Here is a 15,553-nt window from a genome sequence, read left to right on the forward strand (position 1 = left end):
TTTGATTTGTTCTACGGATCTTCCAGTGCAAAGCTCCAGCATTCCCGACCCGCTGCAGGGGTTGGTGGATCTCCTCCCTGGGATGGGGTGTGACAAGCGTGGCCGGGACATGGTGGGGTTTCCCTTCATCCAGCGTCTTGGTCAGGAAGCTTGGTCAGTGGAGCAAAGGGCTCCTTGGGAATGGTGCCACTCCATTCCCTTCTCCCTGTCCTCTTCAGTTGTGTTTCCCAAGGCGAGGGGTCAGTTCCAGTGTCAAGGAATGGGAGAGCTCAGCTGCTGTTTGACCTGGTCATCTCCCAGGCACGTCAGCTTGGCAAAATTCCAAGCATCAGCCAATGGGTACAAGAGTCAGTGGAATGGTGAAGCATTTCAGATTGCTGGAGGCTCCTGCAATTTGCTCTCTGTGGTGGTCTCCATGCTTCCCATTCTTTCTACAACTCCGGGAAGCTCCTAAAACGCAGCAGATTCCCAACCCTGGTGCCTCACCACACGCAAACCCAACACTCACAGCTTCTCTCCAGGGCCACACACAGTTCGGATCTGCCCCGTGGTCATTTCTCCATCATCCCCGCCGGCGCCGCCCTCGTTCCCAGCCGGACCACGGGCCGTGCGGCTCTCCCGACGCGGTTGGGAAGGGGGCAGCCCTTGTCTGGGAGCTCCAGCTGTGTCGCTCCCAACAGGAGCGCGTTGGGTGGACCCGCTTTTGTTGGCTTGGGGCTCGTGTTCCCCTTGGAAACGTTCCTCTGGGCCGCAGGAGCCGCGGGATGCTGGGATGCCGGGATGGCGGCGGCGCGCCGGGCTCGCTCGTGGATCTTCTCGTGGCGCAGGAGGTGGGTGTGGCGGGTGAAGCTCTTGTCGCAGGAGCTGCAGCAGTGGGGCCGCTCCCGCGCGTGGGTGCGGAGGTGCCGCCGGAGCGACACGGGGCAGGACAGCACCTTCTTGCAGTAGATGCACTTCAGCTTGGGATTCGGGGGCTGCGCGATCCTGGCGCCGGACCCGCCCCCTCCGTCCGGCTCCTCCTTGGGCTGGCCCAGCAAGGCCCCCCCGGCGTGGATGCCGTTGCCCAGCCCGGGGCTGCCGCCGCAGAGGTCCCTCCGCGGGCGGACGCGCAGCTCCGGGTGCACGTTCCCCCAGACCTTGGCTCCGACGGCCCTGTCCTTGACGTGGACGCTCCGGTGCAGGTCCAGGTGCCGCTTGTCGGTGAAGCCAATCTCGCACACGGGGCACTCGTAGGGCCCCTCCTTGGCGTGGCTGCGCTGGTGGATGATGAGGTTGATCTTGAGGCGGAAGCGCTTCCCGCACTCCGTGCAGGGATGGCACCATTCCCGCACGTACCCGCGCCGGCAGTTCCCCATCAGGAGGCTGCTGGTCTCGCACCGGTTCGGCTTCTTCTTGCTCTTGGCTTTGACCGGCTCGTTTTTGGGGCACTTCTGGATCTCTGAGCCAGAACAGGGCGTGGAATCCTCTGGCAGCACCTCAGGCTCCTCTTCCTTCACCTCCGTGTTCTCGGGAGGATCCCCTTCACACGGCATTTCATCTTCCGGTAACGAGGCTTCCTCTGGAACAGAGGGACACTGGGGTGACACAGACCCAGGGCAGTGCCCGTCCCTGTGCTGGCACTGCTGAGGCACCTCCAGGGCTGGGGGCACTTTGGGCCCCTCAGGACAATAAAGAGGGGCTGGAGCGTGTGCAGGGAAGGGAAGGGAGCTGGGAAGGGGCTGGAGCAGCAGGAGGGGCTGAGGGAGCTGGGGGGGCTCAGCCTGGAGAAAAGGAGGCTCAGGGGGGACCTTCTGGCTCTGCAACCCCCTGACAGGAGGGGGGGGCCGGGGGGGGGGGTCAGGCTCTGCCCCCAGGGAACAAGGGACAGGAGGAGAGGGAACGGCCTCAGCTGTGCCAGGGGAGGGTCAGGTTGGATATTGGGGAAATTCCTCCTGGGAAGGGCTGCCCAGCCCTGGCACAGCTGCCCAGGGCAGGGGTGGAGTCCTATCCTGGAGGGATTTCAAAGCCCTGTGGATGTGGCACTTGGGGATGTGGGTCAGTGGTGGCCCATCTCCTGATGGTTGTCCTTCTCCCTCCCCATTTCCAGCCCATCAGAGCTCTGGGAGCTGTCTCCTGTCCGCCAGACCCCATGTCCCCAGCACAGGGTGTCTCACCTGTGTCGGGATCTGCGGGATCCTCCGGATCCTCCTCCGTCTCCATCCCTGGCCGATGGCCCCCCAGGGACATGACGTTCATCACCAGGATGGGGAGTTCTGTTTGCAGGGAAAAGGGATTTGAAAGACCCATGGAGAGCTCCCCACTCCAGTGTGAGGAACTGGAGATTGCCGGGAGTGTGCGGAAAAGCCAGAGAGAGCTGTGGCTCAAGAGCCAGGACACAGATTAGATATTGCAAGAATTCCTCCTGGGAAGGGCTGCTCAGCCTTGGCACAGCTGCCCAGGGCAGGGGTGGAGTCCCCATCCCTGGAGGGATTTCAAAGCCCTGTGGATGTGGCACTTGGGGACATGGGTCAGTGGTGGCCTTGGCAGTGCTGGGGAATGGAGGAAGCTGATGGTCTTAGAGGGCTTTTCCAACCTCATGGATTCTAAGGAAAGCCTGTGAGGTGTTGGGAGGAACTGGAGCCAAGCCACACTTGGACCAAAAGCAGAGGGAGGGCTGGGAGAAGGACACCAAGGCACCATGTGCCATCACCTCCACGGAGCAGCCTCATCCCACCATCTCCACAGGCTGTATTCCCATGTCCAGGCCCTCAACCCCCTTCCATTGGCCTGTGCCAGCGACCCAAGGCTCCCACTCCTCCCTGGTGATGCTCCTCTGAGCATCAGGAGCAGCTGTGCCCTCTGCCACGGGCACTGCCAGAGAAACACACCCCCCTGGCACCTCTGGGACTCACCTGGCCCCCCTTCCATGGGGACAGGACCTTCTCCCAAAGCCTCTTCCTGCTGCTCCGTCTCTTCTGGTGTCTGTGGGGGCTTCTGGTTGTTGGGGACACCTGTCTGGGGGGGTTTCTGTCTGTCCCTTGTCTGTGTCCGGGTGTGTTTCTGTCTGTCCCCAGAGCGTGTCTGGGGAGGCTTTGGGCTGTCCCCAGTCTGTGCCTGGGGGTGTTTCTGTCTGTCCCCAGTGCATGTCTGTGGTTGTTTCTGGCTGTCCCCAGTGTGTGTCTGAGGATGATTCTGGTTGTCCCTGGTGTGTGCCTGAGAGTGTTCCTGTCTGTCCCCAGTGTGTGTCTGAGGGTGTTTCTGTCTGTCCCCAGTGTGTGTCTGAGGGTGTTTCTGTCTGTCCCCAGTCTGTGCCTGTGGGTTTTTCTGTCTGTCCCCAGTCTGTGTCTGTGGGGGCTCCTGACCCTCTTTGTCAGGGAGCTCTTCATCCCTCTCGATCCGGGATGGGCCACTGGGCTTGGACACAGCACTGTCCACTCCTGGGGCAGAGGAAGGGGGGTTTGTTAGGGTTTGGCTGCACCTTTATCCTGCCAGATTCCCAAAGTGACCCTTGTCCCCTGTCCCCAGCCCCGACAGACACACAAACACCTCCTCCCTGCCCCACCCCTGCCAGCGGAGCAGGACAAGCCGAGCAGCTCCAGCCTCCTCTTCCCACCTCACTCCCAGTTCCTCACTTCCCACCACGTCTCCTCTCTCACCGTGGCAGGCAGGAACGTCTCTGGAAGCCCCATTGCTCCAGACCCCATCCCAGCCCCTCCTGCAGGCTTTGCCTGCTTTTCTCCATGGGATCCATCCGACACAGCACAAACATCCCCCCTTGGAATGAAGGTTCCCAGTGCTCCAGGGCCGTTGGATCCACGGGGTCAGCAAACCCTGGGAGATCTCCAGGAACAGCCACCTCCTCCCGGCACCCACCTGGGCCAGCTTCCATGGGCATTTCACCTCCCAGAGACTCCTCTGCCTGCTCCATCCCTTCTGGTGCCTGTGGGGGCTCCTGTCTGTCCCCAGCCCATGTCCATGGGGGCTCCTGATCCTCTTTGTCACCGAGCTCTTCATCCTTCTCGATCTGGGAAAGGATGTCGGGCTTGGACATGGCATAGTCTGTTCATGGAGCAGAGGATGGGGTTACTGGGAGCTGCTGCACCTTCATCCTGGCAGATTCCCAAAGGGACCCTTCTCCCCTCTCCCCAGGCCTGGCAGAGACACAAAAACCCCATCCCTGCTCCATCCATGGCAGTGGAGCCACTTCCTTGGCTCCGTGGCAGGATCCACCCAGGAAAAAGATCTCAACCAACAGAGCATGAACTAAAATTCCAAAGGAGAGGGAAAAGCTGTGGCTGGAACATTTCCCTCTAGTGGAAGGCAGGGACACCTTCCACTATCCCAGGTTGCTCCAAGCCCTGTCCAGCCTGGCCTGGGACACTTCCAGGGATAGGGGCAGCTTCTCTGGGCAACCTGTGCCAGGGTCTCCCCACCCTCACAGGGAAGAATTCCTTTCCAATATCCCAACTTTCCCTGCCCTCTGGCAGTGGGAAGCCATTCCCCCTTGTCCTGGCACTGCATGATGATGGTTCCCCAAGTCTGGAATCCACTTCCATAGCCAGGAGGAACAGCGTTTCACACAGATATTTCTTTCTACGAAATTATTTTGCATTATTATTATTATTATTTACTCCAAGAATTCTCTCTGGATGCTGCTCCTGGCTCACAGGCAGGAGGGTGGGAAACTGGGGGGTCTGGCAGCCCAGGAGTGGTTCTGCCACTGGGGTCCCAAGGGAATGGCTGGAGCTGTGCCAGGGGAGGCTTAGGCTGGATATCAGGAAAAGGTTCTTCCCCCAGAGGGGTGGTCAGGCCCTGGAACAGCTCGCCAGGGCAGTGGGCACAGAGCTCAGGGAGCGTTTGGATAACGCTCTCAGGGACAGGGTGGGATTGCTGGGGCTGTGGAGGGCCAGGGGTTGGACTTGTGATCCCTGTGGATCCTTCCCAGCTCGGGACATTCCGTGGCTCCCTGAGCCTTACCCAGGGACACCAGTGTCTCGTAGTTGCCCCTCATCACGGCCCTGTACAGGTCCTTCTGCCAGCGCTCCAGCCTCTCCCACTCCAGCTCGTTGAAATACACCGAGACGTCATCGAAGGTCAGCGGCACCTGGAAGCACAGGGAACCCCCGTGGCTCCACAGCCCCCGGACACGCAGGAGCTCAGCCCCTCACCCCAGGGAGCCCCCGGACACCGTTACCTTGGGGATCTCCCCGCGGGAGCCGGGGGGGAGGCGCAGGAGCCAGAAGTTCCTGTTCTTGAGGAGGTTCTCCAGGTTGAGGAGGCGCTGCTGCAGCTCCCCGTAGCCCTGCAGGACGGTGCCCAGGCTGGCCAGGCCGCTGCCCAGCTCCCCCACCAGGGTCTCGCAGGCCAGGAGCCGCCGCTCGGCGCGTTCCGTGCGGCTCCGCAGCTCCTGCAGCTCCGCGCCCGGCACAGCCCTCCGCCGCGGGGAGCTCGACACCTGGGGCGGACAGGGAGGGGGCTTTAGGGGTCAGGACCCCCCGGCAGCCCCGAGGAGTTCCCCCAGACCCCCATCCCGCAGGGATCTGCCAGAGCATGCCTGTCACCCCCGGGGGAGCAACCCCATCCCCGCCTTCCCCAGCATCCAAAGGAGACCCCCAGAACCTGAACCAGCACCCCCAGGGGATCACCCCCATCCCCGCCTTCCCCAGGACCCAGAGGAGAACCCCGGACCCCGAACCAGCACCCCCAGGGGAGCACCCCATCCCTGCCTTCCCCAGGATCCAAAGGAGACCCCCAGAACCTGAACCAGCACCCCCAAGGGACTACCCCCATCCCCGCCTTCCCCAGGACCCAAAGGAGCCCCCCAGACCCTCGCACTGGCAGAACTGAGGGATCCCCAGCACCCCTGGGGGACCCCCCTGTCCCCATGAACTGTCACCCCTTAAGGACCCTCATGACCGGCCCCCCCGAGGGGTCCCCCAGCTCCCCTTCCCTCAGGACCAGCACCCCTGGGGGAACGCCCTGAACTGTCCCCCTCAGGGATCCCCCCTTCCCACCTCCCCCAGAGCCCTGAGGGACCCCCCAGGCCCCCGCGCCCCGCTCCCCCGTGGGACCCCCGCGCCCCCGTGACCCAGCCGCTCTGTGCGCTCTGCCCCGTGCCCGGTGTCCCCGCGGTCCCGGACCTGCTTGCCCGCCCCCCGCCGGGACATGGCCACGGCCGCTCCGCCGCCCCGGCCCCGCGCCCGCGCCGCCCGCCGGGCCCACAGGGGGCGCCCCTTCCCGCCCAGAGCGCCTCCGCGCGGGAGCGGGCGCCCCCTGCCGGCCGGGAGGAGCGACCGCCAAGGGGCGGGGGCGGGGCCACGGCAAGGGGGCGGGACCGTGAGAGAGGGCGGGGCCACAACGAGGGGGCGGGGCCACCACGGCCGGACCCCAGCGGTCTCCCCCAGACCCCCACCCCACCCCCCAGCCCCCTGAACGGGCACCCCTGGGGACCCCCGGGGCCGGGATCGCTGGGGGGATCCCAGCCCCACCTCCCCTGGAACCGGCATTCCTGGGGGAACCACCTGTCTCCCTGAACTGTCATCCTTCAGGGAATCCCCCATCATGCCCGAGGGACCCCTCAGGGGTTCAGGATCGGGAGCACCGGGATGGGGAGCACTGGGATGGTGAACACCAGGATGGGAAACACCAGGATAGGGGAGCAGGGGGATGGGAAACACCGTGACGGGGGAACACCTCCACGGCAGCTTCAGGCGCAGCTCCCACGGCAGCCGGGGGTGGGGGGCTGCCAGTTCTGCCCATCCTGGGGGTTGCTGTCCCTCCGGAGGGCCCCCGGGCATGGTGGGATCCAGCCCACCGGAATCAGGCCCACCCCATGGAGAAGGGACCCAGCACTCCCACGGGATACAGCCAGGCCCCTGTATCCAGCCACTGGAGCCCAGCACAGACCAGTAAGCCCCAGTTGTGCCAAGGAGGGGATCCCTGGTGATGTGAGGAGTGTGGGGAGGGCTGGGATGGGTGGGAGCAGGGCTGGAGCGGGAGCAGCACCCTCAGAGTGGGGTCACCCCATCAGGAATCACCCACCACGTGTGTGTCCCAAACACATCCTCCGGTGCTCCAGATTTATTTGGGAGCTTGGAAAAGGGAGGGGCAGCTGCCCCCAGAGGGATTTTGGGGGGGGGGGGCCGGTGGGACTCAGCTCAGGGCAGGGAGGGGGCGGCTGAGCCCCTGGCTCTCTCCTGGCATGGGGCTGTTCCCAGCCCCTGGCATCGCTCCCGTCCTCTGGCATCACTTCCCACTGCGCTGTTGGGTGTTTGGAGCATCCTGGGGGTCCCTGCGTGGGGGTCCCTGCCCAGCCCGGGGGTCCTGCTGGGGCTCTGTTGTGACGTGTCACAGCAGCAGGACACGGCCAGGGTGTCCCATGGGATGTGCCGGATCCGGGTCCTCCCGCCGGGCTCTTCCCTGTGGGAGCAAGGGCAGTGCAGCACAGAGTCCCACGAGAGGGAGAGGTCATCCCATCTCCACTCCCATCCCATCCCCATCCCCATCCCCATTCCAGGGCTGCCTTTGTACTCACTCTCCTGCCTGGCTGAGCCACATCCTCCTCACGGGAATTCCAGGACTGTGACTCCTGCGGGACAGACACAGGGTATGGGAGCCACCAGAGCCACCGGACACCGGACACCGTGGGGGCGTCACCACCACACGCCCCTGTCCCTCATCCTGCTTCCCCCATTCCCGATCCTGGCTCACCTCGCTCAGGACGGAGAAGCAGCCGGAGCAGGGTCTGTGCGGCCTCCGCCGGCCCTGGGGGGGAAAGGCTGGATTGGGATCTGCCAGAGCCCAAGGCAGTGGGAATGTGGGCAGGACACGCAGCTTCCCAGGGAACTCTCCCCATGTCCCCCCCGCTCTCCCCTCACCATCCCAATGGGATCCTGTCCGGTTGTGCAATCCCGAGGGGCCGGAGCACTGAGCTCACCCTCATTCCCAACACAGGGAAGGGGAGGCTGGAAAAGCTGCTCGCAGGGATGTGGCCTGGGGGCCTGGGCATGTGACTGGTGTCCCCTGGGAACCGGGATGGGGGGCACGGGTTGGTCCCTGCGGTGCCAGGGAATGTTCCCCTCCCTCAGTGCTCTCCCTGCACCCGGCTCCGTTATTCCCAGCCTTTCCCCGCTCTGCACACAACAGACCTCTCTCCCCTGTGCCACCATCCTCGAGTGCCCGTGCTCGCCTCTGGATCCGGCTCTGGCTCCGGATCCAGCCACGGCCACAACGGCCACGGCAGCGGCCACGGCACAGAGCAGCCACAGCCTCATGGCCCCGCTCCGGCTGCTCCGGCTGCTCCGGCCTTCCTGGCTGTCCCGGAGCCGCCAGCTCTGTCCCACACGGACCTTGGCCCCGGATGTCACCACAGTGACACCGGGGGGTCGATGGGAGCTGAGCTGCCGAGGAGAGGAAGAACCACCCTGGATAAGGGATGGGGTGGAAATATCTCCCCAAAACTGGTGTCCGGGGGGTCCTGCTTTTCCTCTGCACCTCTCAGGGAGTTGTGCTATCCTGGAATGGTTTGGGCTGGAAGGGACCTTAAGGATCATCCCATCCCAGCCCTTGCATGGGCAGGGACACCTTCCACTATCCAAGGTTGCTCCAGCAACACTCGAACACTTCCAGGGATGGGGAAGCCACAATTCCCTTCATCCCCTCTGCGTTCCAGGGCTCCAAACACCCTGGATCCCAGAGCAGCTCCAGGTGCTGGAGGAGCCCTGAGCCCCCCAGACTGCTCTAATTTTGTGGGATGACGACCACAGGGCTAGGAGGGCTCCCAAATTCCAGATCTCAAATCCCACCCCACGTTCCCTGCCGTTATCCATATGGATGAAGACATGGCTCCTATGGGAATGGGATGATCCTGGCTTGGCTCTGACGAACAGTCTGGACCTGGAACTTTGAGGGACACCAGCACAAAAAGTAACTTTTGCCCAATTATGGGTGATTTTAATATTAAAATATATCTCTATATATGCTAATGAGCCTTATGATGCTAATGAGGATGTGACTCCACCCCTCAGCTCCGGGTTTGGATCTGCCACAGGCAGCACCTGAGGTGGGAGATGGGATTGGGCTGGAATGAGGGGGCAGGAAATTCCCTGGTACAGAAGAAGAGCCAAAGGGATCTTGGAGACTGTCCTGTCCCTGCTCCGAGTGGGAATGTCGCCCCTGGAAGCTGCTCTGTCGGATTCTCATTAATCCCACATTAACCCAGTATTATCCTTGTTATTGGGCTCCTGCTTTTATCAACAGAATTCTAGAGCCAGGTGTCTGTTGCCCCAATAAACCCCACAATTCCAGACTCTGGGATCCTTATTAAGGCCAACCAGACTCACTGGGCCCAGTCAGTGACTAATCTTGACTCCTCTGATTCCTGGGGATCCTTGGGACACGATGGGATGTGACTTATCCCAGATTTCTGACTCTTAATGCCAAAGACGTGCAGGCAGGAGAAAGGGATTACACAGAAAATTCCATAGGATAAATGGAGGGAACCACTTCCACAACATCAAGGGGGAAGGGAATTACGGAAGAGTCAAAGACACAGGATCCTTGGGAGGAATCCAGAGTGGAAAAACCCGGAGCCCGGAGCTGGGTCAGATCCAGACAGTTTGTGCTGGAAAACCTGAGAATTCTCCCAAGAATTTTGGGGATTCCAGGAGAATCCAGGACTTTGGAGCCCAAAGCGGGTGGTAAGGGGTGGGATCCACGGGGAGGGGAGGTCGGGCTCTGCTCCTGGGGAACAAGGGACAGGACAGGAATGGCCTCGAGCTGCGCCGGGGGAGGGTCAGGTTAGACATTGAGAAAATTCCCTCCTGGGGAGGGCTGTCCCCCCCAGGTAGGCCTGGGGTCCCTATTCCAGGAAGGATTTAATTCCCGACGGGGTTTAACTTCCGGGTCACTTCCGGGTAGACAATGGCGGCGCTTCCGGAGTGGGCGAGGCCTGGGCCGGAAGCGCGTGCGGGAGAGGCCGCGGGACCCCCCGGGAACCTTCCAGGACCCTCCCGGGCCCCCCCCGGCCGCCATGGTGGGACAGGCGCAGGTAGGAGCCGGGCACTGGTGGGGGGAGCCCCGGGACGCCCTTCCAATCCCCCGGCCCTCGATGTTCCCCCGGCTCTGGGGGGGTCTCGCAGCCCCCCCAGGCAGGGGCTGGAGGGACTCGGCCTCAAATAGCCAGGACCCCATTACACCCCCAAACCCCCCCTAAAAGCCTCATCACAGCCCCCATTGCTCCCCACCCCATCACTCACCCGAAACACCACCACAGCCCCCCAAAATTCCCATCATACCCCCTATTACCCCCCAAAATCCCCCATGTGTGGGGGGATCCCCATCATATCCCCAACCCCCACCTCTGTCACCCCCAAAACCTCCATCACCCTCCAAAACCTCCATCACAGCCCTCCAGTCATACCCCTCAAAACCCCCCTCACCACCCAAAATCACCCATCAATCCCCAAAGCCTCCACCAAACCCCCCATCACCCACCAAATACCCTCCATCGAATCCCCCCCCAAGCCCCCTATCCCACCCCCCTGAAAGTCCCCTCAACATTTACCCCCTATCCCTTCTCTGCCTCTCTCCAACCTCTCCTTCCCTCCTTTTCTTTGGGATTGATCCCAAGGATTCCCTGGGATGGGCCATGGGGGGTCACCAGGGGCTGCCCAGAAAATCCCACCCGGCTTTGTGTGACCTGGAGTCCTGGAATATCTCAATCCCTTGGGATCTCCTGGCAGGAGTGGGAAAACACATCCCGAGGTGCCGGATTCCAGTGTTTGATGCTGGATTCCAGCCTGTCCTTCTCTTAGATCCATAATTCTCCCCGCTATGGGGCCCTTCCATGGCCTCATATCCTGGGAGCTCCCCTGGGGTGGGAATAGCACCTGGAAAACTGAAAATCTAGGAAGGAGGGTGTGATCCATGTGGGAAGGTGTGATCCCTGTGGCTGTGATCCCTGAGCAGGGTGTGATCCCTGCTCCCTGTGCAGGTTCCGGTGACCTTCGAGGATGTGATGGTCTACCTGAGCCGGGCTGAGTGGGACTCACTCCAGGCGGGACAGCGGGAGCTGTACCGGAACGTCGTGTTGGACACCTATGAGCTCCTGACATCCCTGGGTAATCCTGGGGCTCATCCTGGCGGAAATTCCCTTGGGTCTCACCCCAGCGGCTTCCACAGCTCAGAATCCCAGAATCCCAGAGGCACTGAGGTTGGAAAAGGCCTTGGAGACCCCTAGTCCAACCATCCCCCAGCACCGCCAAGGCCAATCTGTGTCTCCAAGTGTCACATCCACACGGTGCTAAAATCCCTCCAGGGCATCCATCCAGGCTGCACAGCCTTTTCCATGAAGAATTTTCCCTAATAGGGGCTGATCAGGGAGTTTAGTGCTGGAAAAGGCTGGATTTGGGTCTGGTTCTAAGCATCTCTGGAATTGTCATCCTGGGGATGGTCAAGGAGTGCAGAGGGAGATCCCACCCCCAGGATGAGCAGGAGACATTCCCTGGCTGGGAAAACCCATCAGTGGAGTTGGGAGGTGGTTCCCACACTCCCATCAGGGCTCTGCCTTCAGCCTTGGGAATAAATCACTCTCTAGCAGCATCTCCTTTGTTTTCCCACATCCCAGAGGTGTTTCTGCACAGCTCAGGGTGTTCCAGTCCTTGGTTTTTCCATGTCTGGGATAAGGACAACACTGTGTGTCCCATTCCCAGGTTATCCAGGCCCCAAACCCGACATCCTGTACCGGCTGGAGCGTGGGGAAGAGCCCTGGATCTGCCCATCCTCAGGTGAGCAGGAACATCCCCACCTGGAGTGGCAGCTCCTTCCAAGCTCCGGGTCACCGGCACATCCCTGTGTTCCCGCCTCATCCCTGTCTGTATTCCTGCTCCTCGCTGCCCGTTTTGGGGGGTCTCCCCCATTCCCTCCCCATGGATGGAGATGGAGGCTCTGGAGATGCTGTGGATCTGCTTGTCTGCCTCTTCCCATGGAGCAGCTTCCCCCCATTCAGTCACCTCTGAGCAGGGACAAGGACAGGGCTCCTTCCTCCATCCCCATGGCCATGGAATGGATGGGATTTCCATCTGGGATGGGGACAGGGCTCCCTGCTCCATCCCCATGGCTGTGGAGCAGATGGAATTCCCAGCCAATCCACTGTTTTCCCGCAGGACACACTGGGAGCTGGCAGGAGGAGCTGCTCTCCAGCTGGTGGCCTGGATCCAGTGAGAGTCCCGGGCTGGAGGAGATCCCCCAAGGAGATCCCCCAAGTCCAGATCCCCCAAGTCCAGGTGAGTTCTGATCCCTCCTCTTCCTCTCCTGAGCCCCAGGAGCTCTGGCTCCATGCCGGTGCCACTCCCATCTTCTCCCACCACTGGACTCTCCCAGTGTCCAGCAGAGGTTGGATGTGGAGCCCGGACTGGGGAGAAGGCATTTCCCTCTCCCTGCTCTGGCCAGGAAGGATCCAAGGCCTTCCCACCCCTCTCCCGGCAGGCCAGAGCGCTCCAGAGTGTCTCCAGGCTCAGAAGCTCCTGAAGAAGTTGGGCTGTGTGGAGGGAAGGAGCGAATTCCCGTTGGAAGCAGCCGGCGGAGTGGGAAGCCAAGCCCAGACGTGTCCTGTGAAGGAAGGAGTAGACGTTAAATGGGGAGTCATGGAAAACCTACCCCAGAGCGGGACAGTCCCGCCTCATTGCATGGGGGAACAGCAGAACACGGATCCTCAGGAGCAGCTGCAGGGGGACCCCAGGGAGAAGAGTCTCGGGAGCACCCAAAGCCATGGATACACCTCGGGAGAGTCGCTGCTCCTCCAGGAGCTGCAGAAGCTGGGAGCAGAGGAGCTGAGGGAGGCTGTGATGAAGGATCACAGCTACTGCCTGCAGAGCACGCTGCAAACGCCCAGCTGTGCTCCGGGGCCCCGCTCCACGGGGGAACACGACTATTCCCCGAAGCCCTGGGCACATCCCAGATTCTGCTCCGCCTGGAACCACAGGGCCAGAGCTGCCCAGGCCGTGCTGGGCCGGGCGCTGATGCAGCGATCCCACGTGGGTGGGATCCTCCGGAAAGACAAGGGCATCCTGCCGCGGTACCATCCCTGCTGGAGGGCAGCGTTTCCCTGGAGCTACGGCTCCCGATGCTGCGCTCCCGTGGAGGGGACGCATGGAGGGGATTGTATTCCCAAGGATCGGGATGGGCCGCATGCCCTCCGGAGCAACAGGAACGCTGGAGGGGGGACATTGGACACGCAGGGGATTTTGGGAGCGGGGGGTTCACCCCAAATGTCGGCCGCCAGAGTGAGGCCTGTGGAGGGTCAGAGGACCTGGCGGCTCCCAGGTCCTGGAGCTGAGCAGAACGTTAAGGGACGTGTGGCATCCGGGAAAGCCGAGGTGTCGTCGCTCCAAGGCCTGTTCCGGGCGGTGCACCAGGCGGTCGGACAGATGTTGGACTCTGTGTGCCAGAGGCTGGAGCTCCAGGGGTTCTCCCAAGGGAATAGCATCTGGCCCATCACCATCGAGATCAACAGCGTGGAGGAGATTGGACAGCTGTGATTCCTGGGGAAAACTGGAATTTGAGTCCCTGGGGAAACCTGTCAGGGAGGGATCTGGGAGGAGAAACAGTGCAGGGGTGTAAAACTGGGAATGTGGGGCCTGTGGGAAAGTAAGATTGACTGGGAAACTTTGAGGAAAGGAGAGGAGCAGTGTGAATCAAAGAAGGAAATAAAACTGAGCAAGGGGAAGACTGAATCATGGAATCATGGAAACATTTGGATTGGAAAGGACCTTAAAGCCCATCCAGTCCCACCACCTGCCACGGGCAGGGACACCTTCCGCTATCCCAGGTTGCTCCAACCTGGCCTTGAACACTTCCGGGGATGGGCAGCCACAGCTTCTCTGGGCAACTTGTGCCAGGGCCTCCCCACCCTCACAGGGAAGAATTCCTGCCCAATATCTCATTGGACCCTGTCCTCTGGCAGTGGGAAGGCGTTCCCCCTCTCCTGTCCTTCCTAACTGGTGGGTGGTTGGTGTTTTCCAGCCAGGATGTGCTCGATCAGTCCTGTGTTTCCATCTTTCCATTAAACTTCTTTAGTGAAACAAACTCCAATCAACAAAACTCTGTCACAGGGACGTTGTTGTGGCACCAGACTCTGAGGAGGAAGTGAAGCTCCCTGAATCCAGCCATGGGAAGAGCCAGGAGGAAGCATGTCCAGGGAAGGGAACGGAACTGGGAAGGGGCTGGAGCAGCAGGAGCAGCTGAAGGAGCTGGGGGGGCTCAGCCTGGAGAAAAGGAGGCTCAGGGGGGACCTTCTGGCTCTGCAACTCCCTGACACGAGGGGGGAGCTGGGGAGCCACTTTGTCCCTGTTCCATGTGGGTCACATCCCTGTCCCCATTCCCGGGAGCCCCCGGACCCTCTGCCCGCCCCGGATGCGGAAGCGGCGCCATCGCCCAATCGGAACGGGAGCCGCAGATCACGTGCCGCTCTGCGCCAATCACAGCGCCCGACGCAGGCCCGGATGTTTTCCGGCCCTCCCAACATGGCGGCGCCCAGTGAGAGCGGTTAACGCGCCACTTCCGGGTCCGGGGGAGAACGCACCGTGCGGGGGGCGCGGCTTAACCCGGAAGAGCGCGGGCGGGTATTTACGGGGAGGCCACGCCCCTCGCGCGCCGCGGTTGCCATGGGGACGCGGGGCCGCTCCCACCGCTTCCCCCGGAACGGGAAACCGGGATACGGAGGGGCTGGAGAGGGTCCGGAGCGGCCCCGGAGATGCTGCCAGGGCTGGAGCCCCTCTGCTCTGGAGCCAGGCTGGGAGAGCTGGGGGTGCTCAGCTGGAGAAGGATCCAGGGAGAGCTTGGAGCACATTCCAGAGCCTAAAGGGGCTCCAGGAGAGCTGGAGAGGGACTGGGGACAAGGGATGGAGGGACAGGACACAGGGAATGGCTTCCCACTGGGAAGGGGAGGGAGAGATGGGAGACTGGGAAGGAATCCTTCCCTGTGAGGGTGGGGAGGCCCTGGCACAGGTTGCCCACAGAAGCTGTGGCTGCCCCTGGATCCCTGGAAGTGTCCAAGGCCAGGTTGGACGGGGCTTGGAGCAACCTGGGATAGTGGAAAGTGGCCCTTCCCATGGAAGAAGATGATCCTTAGGGTCCCTTCCAGCCCAAACCATTGCCAGGCCATTCCGTGGTGCCCCAGCTGTGGATCCCACAGTCCCAGAGTGGTTTGGATAAGAAGGACCATAAACCCCCTCCAGTGCCCCGGGTGGGGACCCTCCCCCTGCCCGGGTGGGATCAGTATCCAATGGCTCCGTTCCCGGGAACGAGTCCAAGACTGACCCGTGGGCGTTCCGGAATGGGGAGGGACAGCGCAATCCGGGAAGGGCAAACAAACCCAGGGCTGGATTTATGAGCAGGAATTTCCCCAGCTCAGGGTTTGGGTTTGGCCAGGGAGGGCGGTCAGAGTTCACCTTGGAATAGAAACTTCCCGGTGAAAACTCACCAGATTTTCCCTTTTTCATTCCCAAAGTTGCCTCTGAGGATTTTGTGGCTGTTTGGAGCCGGCTCAGGGCTGGCAAAGGTGCTGAAAAATCAG

At 61.9% G+C, this 15,553-nt stretch overlaps 2 protein-coding genes across 3 annotated transcripts; one reads left to right on the forward strand and one right to left on the reverse strand.

The window, feature by feature from the left end:
* Nucleotides 1–6: 6 nt before the first annotated feature.
* LOC113960439 (zinc finger protein 777-like) lies at nt 7–6,160 on the reverse strand. Of its 2 annotated transcripts, XM_027670013.1 has the most exons (8): nt 6,120–6,160; nt 5,174–5,434; nt 4,957–5,083; nt 3,853–4,038; nt 3,125–3,416; nt 2,892–3,058; nt 2,154–2,252; nt 7–1,558 (listed from the first exon to the last, which is right to left on the reverse strand). In XM_027670013.1, exons 1-8 carry the CDS (start codon nt 6,144–6,146, stop codon nt 552–554), a joined length of 2,166 nt encoding a protein of 721 aa, XP_027525814.1. In that variant the 5' UTR covers nt 6,147–6,160; the 3' UTR covers nt 7–551. The 2 variants fall into 2 exon arrangements, with proteins under 2 accessions (XP_027525814.1, XP_027525813.1); XM_027670012.1 differs by having other exon boundaries at nt 2,892–3,416.
* A 3,725-nt stretch (nt 6,161–9,885) lies between these two features.
* On the forward strand, nt 9,886–13,706 carry LOC113960440. The gene is made up of 5 exons (XM_027670014.1): nt 9,886–10,027; nt 10,973–11,099; nt 11,691–11,765; nt 12,144–12,263; nt 12,466–13,706. Exons 1-5 carry the CDS (start codon nt 10,010–10,012, stop codon nt 13,515–13,517), a joined length of 1,392 nt encoding a protein of 463 aa, XP_027525815.1. The 5' UTR covers nt 9,886–10,009; the 3' UTR covers nt 13,518–13,706.
* The last annotated feature ends 1,847 nt before the right edge of the window (nt 13,707–15,553 follow it).

Source organism: Corapipo altera, unplaced genomic scaffold (assembly GCF_003945725.1).
Source record: "Corapipo altera isolate COAL_440 unplaced genomic scaffold, ASM394572v1 298, whole genome shotgun sequence".
NCBI classification, from domain to species: domain Eukaryota; kingdom Metazoa; phylum Chordata; class Aves; order Passeriformes; family Pipridae; genus Corapipo; species Corapipo altera.